Source organism: Lonchura striata, chromosome 1 (genome assembly GCF_050655825.1).
Source record: "Lonchura striata isolate lonStrDom1 chromosome 1, ASM5065582v1, whole genome shotgun sequence".
Classification (NCBI taxonomy): Eukaryota; Metazoa; Chordata; class Aves; order Passeriformes; family Estrildidae; genus Lonchura; species Lonchura striata.
Genome location: NC_140703.1, coordinates 65,372,765 through 65,387,248, shown reverse-complemented (window position 1 = coordinate 65,387,248; position 14,484 = coordinate 65,372,765). Strand labels below are relative to the sequence as shown.

Below are 14,484 nucleotides of genomic sequence, written 5' to 3'. Positions count from 1 at the left end.
AAAAAAAACAAACCGAGAAATTAAAAAAAAAAAAAGTGGTTTTAATTAATAAATGCGGTTGCATCCTGCTCAGTAAGCTGAAACAGAGCCCGGCCCCGCCGCCCCCCCGCCGCCCGCCCGGCCCGCGCCTTCCCTGGGGCCGCGCCGCCTCCATCGCCGCCTATTTCGGGGCAGAGGCGGCGGGGCCGCTCGGGTGAGCGGCGGCTCCGGTGAGCGGGGGCAGCGGGCTCGCCCTCTCCGGCGGGGCGGGGGAGGCGGCGGCCGGCCCGGGCGGTTGCCGCGGCTCGGCTCCGCGCACGGGCCCGGCATGCGCGCCGGGCGCGGGCTTGGCGATGCGCGGCCCCGGGAAGCCGCGGCTGCGGCCGCCAGGAGAGGCGCTGGACCGGGGTCGGACGGGCCCTCCGCCGCGGGCCTCCGCCGAACGCTGACCGGGGCTTCCTGCTCCGAACGGGCGGGTGTTGGCCGAACGGGAGTGCTCAGCCTTCCTCCCCAGGGAAGGCTGGAGCTGGCGGTGTGGCCCGGGAGCGCTCTGTGCGCTCCCACCGCCAGCACGTGTGACAGCCGCGGAGAGCCCCGCTGCCGCCCTGCCGCTGCTGCTGCCGGGCTGCCGGCCTGCTGTGACCTTGGGAAGCTGCTGCCGGGGTGCCGGCCTGCCACGTGGGCTGTTGCAAGGAGCAGCGCTGCCTTGTGGATGCATCTCAGCCTTTGGAGACTGCATAGGCAGAGAGAAACATCTGGAGCTGAAGTAACATCTGCTTGCAGAAGATTCTGCAGGACCTGTTACACTAACTAAATGCTTCTGTATTTCCAGGTTTGAGGTTTGGATTTGCTTTGGAAGTCACAAAGCAGTTGCTGCCTCGTTCTACCCCCATTCGACTTTTAATACAGTAGTGTTACTACAAATAGGAAAAAAAGGTATGTACTGATATACTACTAATTTAGTTTTGACTAAGACTTAAATCTTCTGAAGGTGGCACTATGCTGATATAGATCAGATGACTAAACTTGTCTCTTAAAAGATCCATATTTTTATAGGCATATTTTTTTTGCTTCTGCTGCCAAGTTTTCTGTGGGTGATCTGGCATATGCTCCCTTTGGGGACTGGCACGAGTTGATAAGCACTCAGCATGATGAAAGCAGTGTACATTTTACAGAACGCAGGCAATTGCTGCTCTCTAGTAATTCTTTCATTCAAAGTCTGTCTCAATGATTTGGTTTTTTCTCCCCTAAATGAGGAGCAAAACTCAGAGTGGAGTATGAACACTAATGAGATATATAGGATAACCAAGCATAATTTGGCCTTGGAGCCTCCACTTTGAAGTAACACCTAGTGTGCTGTGCTGTCCATAGCAAAACAGTTCAGATCTGAAGCCACAGTTGTGAAATTGCATGTGTTGGTGCCATTTATTGGAAGAGCAATGTTTGTTTATTTTTCAAACTAATTTAGATTTATTTAACAGATTGGATAGGTAAAGTCACTGAGTGACAGTGTTTGGCCTACTGGTGTATTTTTTAATGTTCAAGAATAATAAATCTGTTTAGAGAAAGACTTTCTTAAAGCCTTGGTTGTAGTCAGGTATCTATGTTTCTTGTACAAAGGATGTGGTTTATACAATGTGTCTTTCTATGATTTTTTCAAGGAAGCCTACTGGGAATTGTGTTTCCCATTCAAATTATGCCAAAATACATTTTGGGAGGTAACAGGCTTCAAAAGAAGCATTACAGTAGGTAGAGGAGTGAAAATCGTTCTGTTTATTTACTGATGTACTGTGCTTGAAGACATGCTTTAAAGCCAATGAGGCACTAATTCACATGTGTATTTATGTGGGTTTTAAGACTCATGCAGCTTTTTGACAGCACTGCCACAGAAGTGTCTCACTCAGCAGCATGGTTCTGAAACAGTGGGAGATCTTCATCTGAATTATTTTACCCCAGATAAGTAAGCTTGTTTTAACTGCTTACCCAGTGAAAGTGTCTTGATGCAAACTTTAGAATGGAATTCATTTGAATGTTTTATTTCAGTGTGACATTTGTATTTCTGCTATCCAGTTGCCTTCCTGAGAGACAAGGTGTAATTCTTATTTATAACATTGTGTTGTGGGAGGACTTGCACTAGGAACATGACAGCCAGACACAATTCAAGATGTTCATGTTCATTCCCTTTCTACTCCTTTTCTGAAAGCCACACAATGTATTATCATGGCTAGAGTTTTCTTAGCTGTTTTTCACCATGAGGAGAGCAGATTCAGTTTTGCTTTATAGGTGAGGAGGTGAGACAAGCATGAAATATTCCAGCCTTAGACACCTGAGGGAAGACTATGCTGCTACAATCAATATAAAACTAACCTTCAGCACTGCTCCCTGCATGTACTGTTTTACTTTCATTTGAGAGACCCAGGGAGATAAGCTGGAAAGCCCAAGTAAGCTGAAGCTAGGCAGTGATATTCCAGGAGACCTGCCCAGTGCAGCAAAATCAGTCAAAATGCTAAGTCTCATTGCTGAGCACAACCACTTTCTGTCTCTAAATGGAGGAGTGGATCTGAGGGCATTCTTGTAATGCTTTTGCCTGTCAAGTTATTGTAAATTGTGTATTTTTCATCTTTCTCTTCCCTCAGGAGACAAGTATCTCCATACCTAAGAGGAAACAGGAGACTTTGCTCTGAAATAACTGATATACAAGTGTGAAGCATGAGGATCAACTCTGCTGTTCAGGCTGCTATTGACCTCACAGCAGGTGCTGCAGGTAATGCTTAATTACACAAAACTTCTGAGAGACAGTTTTGATGCCTTTGACAAATATAAAAGCAGTTTCAACTTGCTATAAAAAGCTTCACCTCTGTTTTTTAAGGGTATGAGGAGAAGCCGTGACCTCAGCCAGTGTTGTAACTGTATCACTATAGCTCCTCCCTGGTGAAACCCCTTATTACACAGTGAAGAAGACATAACACCTTTCTTGGACTAATAATTTTCTATAAGGAGGTTTAAGTTCTGCTTACATGAGTTTATGAATCAGTCAGAGTATCAGAAGAGTTTTGCAAGGAAGTCAGTGTGTGAGTGATTGAGGTGCTGCTTTTGTCACAGGAACCGCCCCTAAATGAAAGGGACAAATGCTACCTGAAAGATTTCTGGCTCAGACAACATCCTGGTGTGAATCTCTAAAACCTGTAGTAGAACTGATGATAAATTTGCATAGCTGACTTCCACTGCAGTCTGCTCTGTGCTGTAAAATTTTGCTGGACCAGTTGTGTGGAAATGGTTGCACTTTCTCACTGATATTGCCATGTTGGTAATGCCTGTGGCTCAGGGATGCAATTTTGAACTCTGCCAGGGAAAAGGGGTCTTTTTGACACTTCTAACCTAACAGTGGTTATATGGAAAAGGTGGGAGATTTGTCTTATTTACTTTTATAACTAGTTTAGACAATGTTAGTGATCTTTTTTTCTTTTCCACACAACAAATATTACAGTCAGTCCTTTTAATGTTAATGCTGTGAATATGACAGTATTAATGGTGTTAAGTGCATTCAGTGGTAGTTATTTGTGATCATTTGTCAGAGTAGAGGTTAACAGTGCAATGAGAAAGAAGTAACAGCACAAGTCCAGTGTGGAAATCTCTTTAGCAAATGTAATTAAGTAAGCAAACAGCTCGTTCCTCCAGAAAATGTGTAACCTGGTTTTACCTTCTTCTCCAGACATAGTCTTGACTACCTGATAAGTAATGACATATTGAGGCAAGTAAATTCTGGACAAGAATAAATAAGTCACTTGGCTGTCTGTGGTCATAGTCCTTAGCCTAGGATCTAGGCAACCTCTAATACCTTCTTTGATTCAGTAGGACTCTTTTCCCCACCATTGCTGTATTATGATGACCACACTTGTCTGAATGTTCAAACAGATTTGACTTTTTGGGCTTCTGGTTTAATTTTGTAGTTGGGTTCAGTTTTTTGTGACTCTTGTTATTATTAACATTAATATTAAGAATTATTTTTCTCTTAATATTTCAGATAACAACTAGGACTCGGTCTTTATCTTAAGGCTTACAAAGTTCATTGCTGCAGTTTACTAGGCTTTCTGAGCCAACTTCAATAACAGCCTTTTTGGAACAGCCATTCTGTCAACTCCCAATTTTTAAGCTTTACATTTCCAAGATCATCCCTAGTTTCCCTGGACATCTTCCAACAGCCATTATTTTATTACAGGAACCTAGCATTTGTCCTGTAGATTAATATCTCTACCTGAATTCCCTGAAAATAACATTGGCTGAGGCTTCCCAGCCCTGCTTTTCATTTGAAGCTTACATGAGTGTTACTGGTCTGAGCCAGCTACTTTTCTCCTAGGTTATCCTTCCAGAGCAAGAAACTCTTCGTGCTTCCTTGCTTGATTTGCTCTGAAGCTCTTAATGATCCATCTGGTTGGGAATTAAGTTTTATGGCAGCTAGATCCTGACTTTCTCTCAAAGGCTTGAAGTACCTCTTTGCAGAAAAGCATGAACAATGTTACACAAATGTGTTTCCAAAGAGCAAAATGGATTGCAAATAACACTTAAATACTTACTCTTCTCCCCACTTTAAAGAAAAATAACTAATCTTAATTGGATGCACATATTTGTTTCCATTTCAGTTGCTTTCCTATCTGCATTTACAGATAATTTAAGGTATGTGCATGTCAATTGTGGTTTGGTTAAAGATCAACTTCTGTTTTAGTAAAGTCCTCTCCTGCTAAAAAATAAAACCATGAACCCTATATAAGGTACACCTATCATGTGTTTCCTGAAAAAATGTAACATCAGCTCTTCCTGCAGACTACAGAATTGAGTTAGATCTTGCAGAACACTGCACTGTAAGCAAAATGGTTATTGATGACATTGATGGAAATATCACACAAGTTGTCGGGTATTGACCTTGCAGTTCAGTTTGGAAAACATATCATGTTGAGAAATTTTGCCCGTTTGCCCTTTTTCAGCTTACACTTGACACTTCCAGTCTCTGGAAAGAAATGTGCTTAAGAGCCAATCTGGAGTTTTGAAGTAAAAGATTTGAGTCTTTGGATATCAATTTATTATGCATGATCAGTTTAGCACTCTCAGCAGTTTTCCTCTTGTCCTGGAGGAATCCCTTGATTACTAATCTTTCAAGGTTGAGATTTTTTTGTTATTATTGGCATGTAAAATCAGAGATGCCTTCTGAACCACTGCATTAATGGGCAAAGGAAAATATTATTTAACTCATTGACACAAGTGACTTGATTGCAGAACAATACTTCTAATTCAGTACAAGGTTATAAAAGTGAGCTGATTCATTTAGATGCTTGCTTTTCATGAGATAAAAAAATGTTTAATGAGAATCGTGATGTTACTGCTCCTTTGCCTGATTTTTTTTTTCTTAAGGTAACTGAATTAACCAGTGACAACTGATGCCATTTTGCTAAAATCAGTGCACTTGTATTTTCCTACAGGGAATTAATTAATCTTTGCTTTCCTTGTGATTTTCCTAATACTGGTGCTCCAGCATAGGTGTTGCAGTTGTGATAACCTTCAGCCACTGTTAACTTCCTCTGTTTGCCTAGGTGGGACAGCCTGTGTAGTGACTGGCCAGCCCTTTGACACTGCAAAGGTGAAGATGCAGACGTTCCCCAGCATGTACAAAGGACTTGTTGACTGTTTTGTTAAAATCTATAAGCAAGTGGGATTTCGAGGCTTCTACAAGGGAACCACACCAGCACTTGTAGCCAATATCGCAGAGAACTCCGTTCTGTTTATGTGCTATGGATTTTGCCAACAAATTGTGAGAAGAATTGTTGGAGTCGACAGGAAAACAAAGCTCAGGTTAGTAATAAATACCTGGTTTGTATTTAAAAATAAATAAGTATATAAAATTTCACGCAATTGCTATTTGCCAATACTGTACTGTCAGGTGCAAGTGAGGTCCCAGGCTCTCTTCTGACTGTGTACAGTGTAGTAAATTTTGGAATGTAGGCCCTAGTGTGACAATATAGTATCTAATACAGAAAAAACATCTACTAACCAGTCACTGCAGCTGGCTGGTTTAGATCATCACAGCTTAACTGGAGTATTCAAGACCTGGAACATTTTTACCAATAGGATGGAGCATTTCCACACCTGAAAGTTAGTATTCCCTTAATATCTAGGTTGTTCTGACTTTGCAGGGGAGCTGGTGGTTCTTCTTACAAGGGCATACTAAGGGGGAAGGGTACTTTTCTAATATTGTATTGCTTTTAAAATGTATTTATTTAAGGTTCAAAAGCTTGCTCACCCTACAAACCCCTTACCTTTTCCTACGCATTAAAATGTAGGAGATAAGCCTACCAGCAATATGTTTCCCTTCTTCACTGTTTTTTGTGATCATCCTGGGAGCTAGACCACAGGTGTGCAGATGTCCTAGGATCATCTCAAGTGACTGAGGCACCATGGTCATGCTGCATGTAGGGAAGGTAGTGAGGAAACTTTTAAACAGTATATTGGTGTACTAGTCTGTCTCTGGAGTTGGATACAGAACAGGAATGTGAGTATGTACCAATAGCAAGCACCTTTGACATCTGTCAATTATTTCCTTGGTCAGGAAATGGTGCTTTTCAGATCCAAGGTAGCTCTTTAATGCCTGGTTGATTCAAGGTCAAAGAGTGTGACTGCAGAGCTGTTCTAGGACAAAACATTAAAGAATTTAAGTTTACTTGAAAGATTGTCCCTTGGTGTTGTTTCCTTATTCTCTTCATGTGGATCACTGTGGGGGCACTTTATGAGGCACATGTAAGAGAGAATTGTATTGACATTGTCTTCAGCAGGGTCCTGATGAGAACATGTTGTTACTGATGCATAAGTCACAAAGAAAAGAAATTAAAAGAAAAATGCTAAATTCTGTTATCTTTTAACATATGCTTAGTTCAACCAACATATTTCATCATAAAGTCTAAAGTGAGACAGCAAAATAGAAAGAGAAGTGCTAAATTCCATTTGCTGCTTTGCAGGCAGTTACTGATATCTTCCCCTTTGAAAGTTCTCATTACTGCCATATCTGAATGTGATGAGCTTTGCTTCATGTCATAACTTAGGTTTTGTGATGCTTCAAGGTGATAAGTTGTAGCTTTAATCTCTCATACTATAGACGTATCAAACTGCTGGGCACAAGGCAAGCATCTCCCTTAGATTGAAAGAATTTCTGTGCTGCAGCGAGATCAGTCTCACCTGTGCTGACTCCCCAGGTTCTGAAAGAGAAGCTCCACTTCTATGCTATTATGCAGCTCCTGTCCAAAACACAAGTGTCTGTAGGAGCCTGTTTAAAATGCATCATAAAGCAGTGTTGCCCTCAAGTACCAGCCTTTTGAATCCTGGCAGTTTAGCAACCTAGAATCTGTGGTATGTGTAAAATCACCACAAATAAGCCCCAGTTTTGGAACACTGAGTCACTGCAGAAGACAGTGCTCTCTTGTTTGGTGGTGTGGCTTATGTTAGTGCTGTCTCTGATTCACATGGTTGAATTCATAGCAGCACATCCATACAAAGATTACAGTGATCCATTGTGCCTGCTTTCAGTTTTCTAGCATCTTCCACTGAAAGCCATTATTAATACTGGTAAGGTGAATTTGAAAATACTGACATCTATCTATGTGAGGTGATTATTGCTCCTATTCTCTTTGAGGAAGTAATAAGTAATTAAAATTGCCCAGTAAAGCAAGTCTATAGAATTCTTCATAAATGCTATCAGATTTTCCCTTCCTGGCTTTTATTCTGCTGCAATCACTGAAGTATAGAAAAAAGGGTAGAGGTTGCAAGGATGCATCGTATATCCTTGGTGTCAAAAGGGTGTCTTCTTGTATAAGAATATGGGATGAGCTAGGCTTTTTTCCCTCTGGTTCAAGTAACTGCCCTTTGCCCTTAAGAATCTTTCCCCCAAGACAGCCAGTTTTCCTTGATGGTATTTAGGATACACGTGGAGGAAGCTGATTGCTGGTGCAGTGGCTCCACTGCACTGAAGGTCAGTGCCCAAATACCTTCTGCAGTTCCTTTCTTGCAGTGATCTACAGAATGCTGCTGCAGGCTCCTTTGCCTCTGCCTTTGCCACCCTTGTCCTCTGTCCCACAGAGCTGGTGAAGTGCCGGCTACAGGCCATGCATGAAATGCAGTTGTCAGGAAAGATAATCCAGGGACACAAGTAAGTATACACTCAGCTCAATATCCCTGAAATCCTTTCTTGTGTATTATTTCTTCAAATCCTCTATTGGCTCAGTGTCACATTTATAGTGCACTGCTAACCAGAGAGGAGTTGTGGCTGGGAGAGTCACAGCCTGCTGATTTTCTGGGTGATAGTAAAGCTGGATGCCACTGAAGGGCTCCCAGCAGGATCTTGCTCTAAGTCTTATATTAATTCAATTGTTTGCAAATAGGTCTCACCATTAATTGTTGCTGCAGTTACCTATTTGTCTGTAACTTCTCATTAGTATTAGTATCACTAACTGGGTCAACCTCTCTCAGTACAGTTTGGTCAGTAGTGAAGGGTGTTATCCAAAAGGATGGTCCCCTTGGATTTTATCGTGGCCTGTCAAGCACTTTGCTGCGGGAAGTCCCAGGCTATTTTTGCTTCTTTGGAGGGTATGAACTGAGCCGGACATTCTTTGCCTCTGGGAGATCAAAAGATGAATTAGGTATGGTGCCTTTTTACAGGTGGGTTTTAGCACACTGTCATGGGGGACATAAAGGGGGCATATCTTCCCTGAAGATATACTAACAATGTTGTAAAATACATGCAAAATGAAGGAAATGAGGTATACTAAATATGCAGGGCTGCCTTTGGTGTATACATAATATTAAATTATTGAAGTGACCATTTTCCAGTGAAGCAGGATGTATCATAAATAAGAGAATTAACACAGCAAGCTAACACTACAAAACTGATGAAATATCTGACCCCACAGTGTAACACAACTCTGAACTATTTCATTTCAGCTGCTATTCAGAGTGATTTTGACGTATTTAGCTGCATTCTCTTGAACAGCGTGTTCAAGTATATGCTGAACTGCATGCTGACCATCAGATGTAGTTACAGCGATAGCAAGATAACACTGAGATTAAAAATTAGAAATGAAAAAACATGGTGATGCCAGAATAAAGATTGCCTGTCTCCTGTTAAAAGACTGAACCAGTCTTGCTTGGAGTCAGGATTTCAGCTGCATGCATTTTGGACATGTAAGAAAACATTTACAAACATCTGATCTGAAATACAAAATCCAGGTGCATCATGAAAGAAATGACTGATTACAAAATAACTCTACCAAATTCTCTATATATGATTAGTAACACTATATGATGTTACTCTAAACCATTTCACAATTAACCTTGGAAAGTGATTACAAGTGTTAAAAAATTATTTTAGCTAATACAATCAAAATTGAATTCTGAGTTATAGTTTTTTAACACTGCCAATAATCTGAGGCACTTTTATATTTTTTGAGTTTCTAGTTAAGAATTGCAATTTACCAGTGGCTTGAAATTAACTTAAAGGTTAGTGAGAGAACAACTGCTTTTTTGTCATAAGCAGCTTCCTCTGTTTCCTTTGAATCCTGCAGATGAAATAATGTTATATTTGTGTTGGTTAATCCTGTGGTATATAAAAGTATATTTCCTAACTTCTAGGTCCCATTCCTTTGTTACTAAGTGGAGGTTTTGGAGGCAGCTGTCTGTGGATTGCTGTGTATCCTGTGGACTGTGTCAAATCTAGAATTCAGGTTCTTTCAATGGCTGGAAAACAGACAGGCTTTATGAGAACATTTGTAACTGTGGTGAGAACTGAAGGTGAGTATCCAAGCAGTTCAACTGAATCTATAGGGCTGCAGACTGAAATCTATACCCTCCCAAAATCACTTAAGAAATCTAGTCCAGTGATAATGTGTTAGAGACAGATAATAACTGTTTCTAGCAAAAAAATATCTACTTCATGTAGCTTGGAATCTAGAAACTGAGACCTACTTCATCTTCCCTGCCTCTTGGTTCAGGAAATGATTCACTTAAACCTAACAGAAACTTACTATGCATTAAAAACAGATAAAGAAATGGGCTCTATTACATGTGACCAAACTTATACATGAGAAGGAAGTGGGTAAGTTCCATGCAGAAGTTTTCTTCACCTATAGAAGTTAATATATGGCTGAGGATTGATTTATCAAACAGCCCTATCCAGCCTGGCAACTTGAGGCATCTACCTCAGCATCTCCTCCCTGGAAAAGGCCTATGTCAGGTGCTTTTGGCAGAGGGTCTAAAAATATACATGGCAGCATCTATGAGTCCTGACCCCGTTGCTAGGTAAGATACTCAATCAGAACTGGAGTCTGACTTGGGACATAGCTCTAACATAGTTGTGCTGCCCCCTTGCCAGCTGTGGTACAGCTACTGTCAAGTTATCTCAGTTGACCAAGACCTTGCCATATCTGAAATAAGCATTTAGCATAAGCCCTTACATGGCTAAACTCCTGTTATAACATTAGATACTTTAGTATCAATACCCAGTACCACTGCAATCAGTAGCTACACCAGTGAGTTCAGCTCTCTGTCTTCATGCTCCTCTAAGCAGAAGCACTGCTTCAGTAGCCTTCACCACTAAGAGCATAGTGGTTGATGCAGACAGCCACTTCAATAAATTGCTAAGTGGTTCTGGTTTCATTTCTAGGTGTGCTTGCCTTGTATTCTGGACTAACACCAACTATGATCCGTGCATTCGTGGCCAATGGGGCACTGTTCCTCGCCTATGAGTACAGCCGGAAACTTATGATGAAACAAATAGAAGATTCCTACTGATACCATCTAGCAAACGGAGAACAAGAGATTGTTTAAGGGTCATTTAAGTAAATGATGAAAAACACATAGATCACATGATGGTCTGAGCAGAACCAAATCAGTGACCTAATTTTAGGAACTCGATTCCAGTTTAAGATTTATCATCTTTTAAAATCAGGTGATTTTATGGAGGTGTGTACATGTTGCTTGAATTACACAAGCAGAACTATCTCCCTCTTACAGATTCTGCACTAGGTACACTGCATGTCATAAACATCTTTGCTGACTTGTATTGGTGCTAAAAATATTTACATTGACCTGTGGGGTTTAATGTAACATGCATGACTAGGTTGTGAGTTGTCTACAGCAAAGCACTGGTTTTAAAACTGCTGCAATTGTGACCTTTTGCAGTTGTTACTGATGTCTGACTCAACATCAGTTCTTGTCTAATCTTCTTGAATATAGATGACTTGGACATACCCCTTACCTAGGGAAACCTTTCCTTCTCCAGCTACACCCCTGTCCTGCTCTGGCTCCCTGCTTCTCTGTGACTTGCTAAGGTCATGGCAGAGGGTGTCTGACTTACATACTCTGTCCTAGTGAATGGGTTGATAAAAGTAGGAAACATTCACCTTATATGAGACTTAGAGCCCACAATATGCCTACATTTTTGATAAAAGAAGCATAGTAATGACATTAAGGATGCTATGCTGCATTGCATTGTTTTCTAAATCCTTTCAAGAAGTGCTGGAGTATGCCAAGCACCACTTAACACAAGGGACAGTGCTGGAAATAGGTGCTGCCTCTGAGCACAGAATTGTTGTAACTTTGTGCAGGCTCCTGTTTAGATGACCTTGGCACAAATGAGACCACATGCTGGAATGACAGGAAGCTGAAAGGGAACAGAAAGCCAGAACCGAGTTGTTAACTGACACCACGGTCTCTGACAGAACAGTCTTACTGAGGCTGGAGTCTTGCTACTCGCTGTGCCTCTTCAGCTGAGTGGAAAAAGCTTACATGACTGGATAGCTTGTATCACCTTCAGTCCTGGAGGGCATGGCCTGCTTGGTCATGTTACTTGATTAAATATGCAGTTAGTCAGTATTACCCAAAATAATGCAGTGACACCTCTTTCCAGACGCCCCCTTTGTTCTTCAAGTAGAATGCTCTTGCTACAAGCATGTTCTGCTTTGTAAGAAGCAGCTACTGCCTTATGCTGGAATAAGTTGAGCAGATCTTAGAACAGCACATACTTGTCCTGGAGTTGTACAGATATGCTACCCGAGTCCTCTAACTGCAGCCCACCAGTGTGGGGGCAGTGGGGGGCACATGCAGAGCCCTTTTTAACTCACTGAGGTCATCACAGCTACACGGAGATTAGCAGCTTGTCACAGCAACCACATTTGTCGCTGTTGGACAGAGCTGGAACAACCTAGTTTTGCATGTTACAGCTTCCCTTTCAGATCCCAGAAACAGGAACAGGATTTAGGCATAGATGAAATCACCTCAATACCTGCTGCCTCTTGCAGTAGAGCCAGGGTGCACTTAAACTGGCTCATTTCTTGCATTGTTGCACCCACTTTAATGAAGGGTGGCTGCTGCAGTTCCATAAAGTCTTCTTGCTCCGCCAGCCTCCAAGTGCAGAAATTCATGCCCCTTTCATACACCATGAGAAAAGGCAGTTAAAGCAGGGCACAGATGAAGAATCTTCAGTGTCTACTGCACCAATACACCTTGACTGGTACACATGGGGCAGTACCACTCTGCATTGCCAGTACTTTAAAAGGAATTTATACCAAATGTTTAAATTATTCAGGTAGGAGGAAAAGGTGTTAAGAGTTGTTATACTTCCCCTTCTTTTCAAAGCTGTCTAGCTAAAAGAAATAGTATATTTGTACATGTTTCTAATAGTTACAAAAAGGTGAAGACAGACTCCACCTCAGTGGAATACTTCAATCTATTTCTTAGATTTGTCTTTGCTTTCATTTTTTAAAGCTCATGGTTCCAGTTTTTAATACAAAAATTGAAGCTTCAAGAGAAGCAGGTATTTAAAACAACCTAAAGCAAGAAGATGGTGGCATGTTTGAGAGTTTACCTTCTGAAATTGATGTAAGCAGTAATTTTTCCATTCAGAGCTGCTTAAGCTGTACACGTGTATCAGTTGTTCAGCTAAAAACTTCATGATGTTGGTACAGGAATTCACAGAAATAAAGTTTCATTTGATTAACCGCGTACCTGATGATTGTTTATGTCATTTAACAAGCTCATCTAGGTGAGAAAAAGGTTGAATTCAGCATCACCACCTTTCTGGAATGAAAAAGACTTTATACAATCATTGAGCATATAAAGCCCTCATAACTGAGGGGAAGGGGCAGCTACAGTAAGGTGCTGTGAAACAGCTGTTGATTTTACATCTATGGAAAATGAAACCCATAGTTCAGCACTTGGCCTGTTGCTTTGTTAGTACCAAAGTCAGTTCTAGTATTAGGGTTCACCCCAAATTTCAAGTTCCTAGATTACCACAATACAGGCTATAAGGTTTTCTGTCAGAAGAATGCCGAGAGTCCAGCACAGGTGACCTAAGTTCCACATATATACAGGACAAATATCCACTACCCTGTGAAGGTCAGTGCAACAGGGAGGCAGGGCCTATTGTTACCCTCTTCTGAGCGGTGGTGCCTGGATCTCACAAGAGAAACAGTATATCCCTTGTACAGCTATTTTGTTACTCATTCCTGCTAACACATCAGTTTTTACTTAACTGCATGTGCTTCAGCTAGGAAAATCTGACTTGCTAGTACACCTCTGCTGCTGCTATCTGAGGAAACTGGCTTACTCCCTAAGCAGGAAGATGGGTCACCTTAGGTGCCCTGCCAACTGTATGAAAAGGCATCCTCAGACAGTAGATAGATATCCAATTGCCTGAGCTAAGCTAAAATAAACTTGGGCATCAGCCACTTGTAGCTGCAATGAAAGGGCATCCTTTTTTAGCCCCTAGCTACATTCACGTGGACACTGAGGTAAATACATAGCAATAGCAGAAGTTAAGCCCACACATGGTGTACTTCATAGTACAAAACTACCTTCAAGTAAGCACAGGGAGGTACATGACCTCTGCTAATTTCATTAACTGGAAAGCTATGTCATTTCCCTTCCACTTTTTGGTTCCCAGGAACAAAAACACTAATGAAGCAGCAGAACCAAGAAGCTAACACCTCGACACATTTCACACAAATGAAGGCACAGTCTTCACAGAAGAGCTGCACTGCTGAGAGTAGGTGGATGTAGAATAAGCATCCTGGAAGTTTGTGCATTACAGGTCTTAGTACCACTCAAGAGGAGCCAGTGAGCATTTACACTATTTGCTCAAATGAGCAGGTGCACAGATCAAACCCCTCATATGCAGGTATTAAGGCAGCCACACTAACTGATCCCAGGCAGCTGGAATGCTCAGGAGCTGATGAGAGCCAGTCTTAAGCCTTAGGACAAGTGGCCATTGCAGCCCTTTGTGGGGAGGGTACAGCAGTAGAAAAGCAGCTGCAAAGTCTCCAACCAACACAGGCAGCTCCCAGGCCAGGTGCTGCTCAAAGCAACTATATCACTGATTACTGATGAAGAGCAGTTCAATACCAAGGCTTCTGCTCAAGAAGCAACAATCCAACAGAGGGAGATTAGTATTTCTCCCCCTGAATTCCCATATCC

The 14,484-nt window shown here is 41.7% G+C and overlaps 1 protein-coding gene across 5 annotated transcripts; it reads left to right on the top strand.

Moving 5' to 3' along the window:
- The first annotated feature begins 157 nt into the window (after window positions 1–157).
- SLC25A15 (solute carrier family 25 member 15) lies at window positions 158–13,016 on the top strand. Of its 5 annotated transcripts, none has more exons than XM_085578520.1 (9): window positions 164–193; window positions 812–915; window positions 1,837–1,939; window positions 2,616–2,743; window positions 5,565–5,823; window positions 8,030–8,167; window positions 8,488–8,657; window positions 9,646–9,804; window positions 10,676–13,016. In XM_085578520.1, the coding sequence occupies exons 4-9, from the start codon at window positions 2,689–2,691 to the stop codon at window positions 10,801–10,803; spliced, it is 909 nt and encodes a 302-aa protein (XP_085434646.1). In that variant the 5' UTR covers window positions 164–193; window positions 812–915; window positions 1,837–1,939; window positions 2,616–2,688; the 3' UTR covers window positions 10,804–13,016. The 5 variants fall into 5 exon arrangements, with proteins under 5 accessions (XP_085434636.1, XP_085434646.1, XP_021382284.1 ...); XM_021526609.3 differs by having other exon boundaries at window positions 173–209; XM_085578510.1 differs by lacking the exon at window positions 1,837–1,939 and having other exon boundaries at window positions 158–193.
- The last annotated feature ends 1,468 nt before the right edge of the window (window positions 13,017–14,484 follow it).

Excerpts from the sequence above, each read along its gene's own strand:
- SLC25A15 (XM_085578510.1), top strand. The coding sequence starts at position 2,689 with ATGAGGATCAACTCTGCTGTTCAGGCTGCTATTGACCTCACAGCAGGT. Across the intron at positions 2,744-5,564 it reads CCTCACAGCAGGTGCTGCAG|GTGGGACAGCCTGTGTAGTG; the intron begins GTAATGCTTAAT and ends CTGTTTGCCTAG. Across the intron at positions 9,805-10,675 it reads AACTGTGGTGAGAACTGAAG|GTGTGCTTGCCTTGTATTCT; the intron begins GTGAGTATCCAA and ends TTTCATTTCTAG.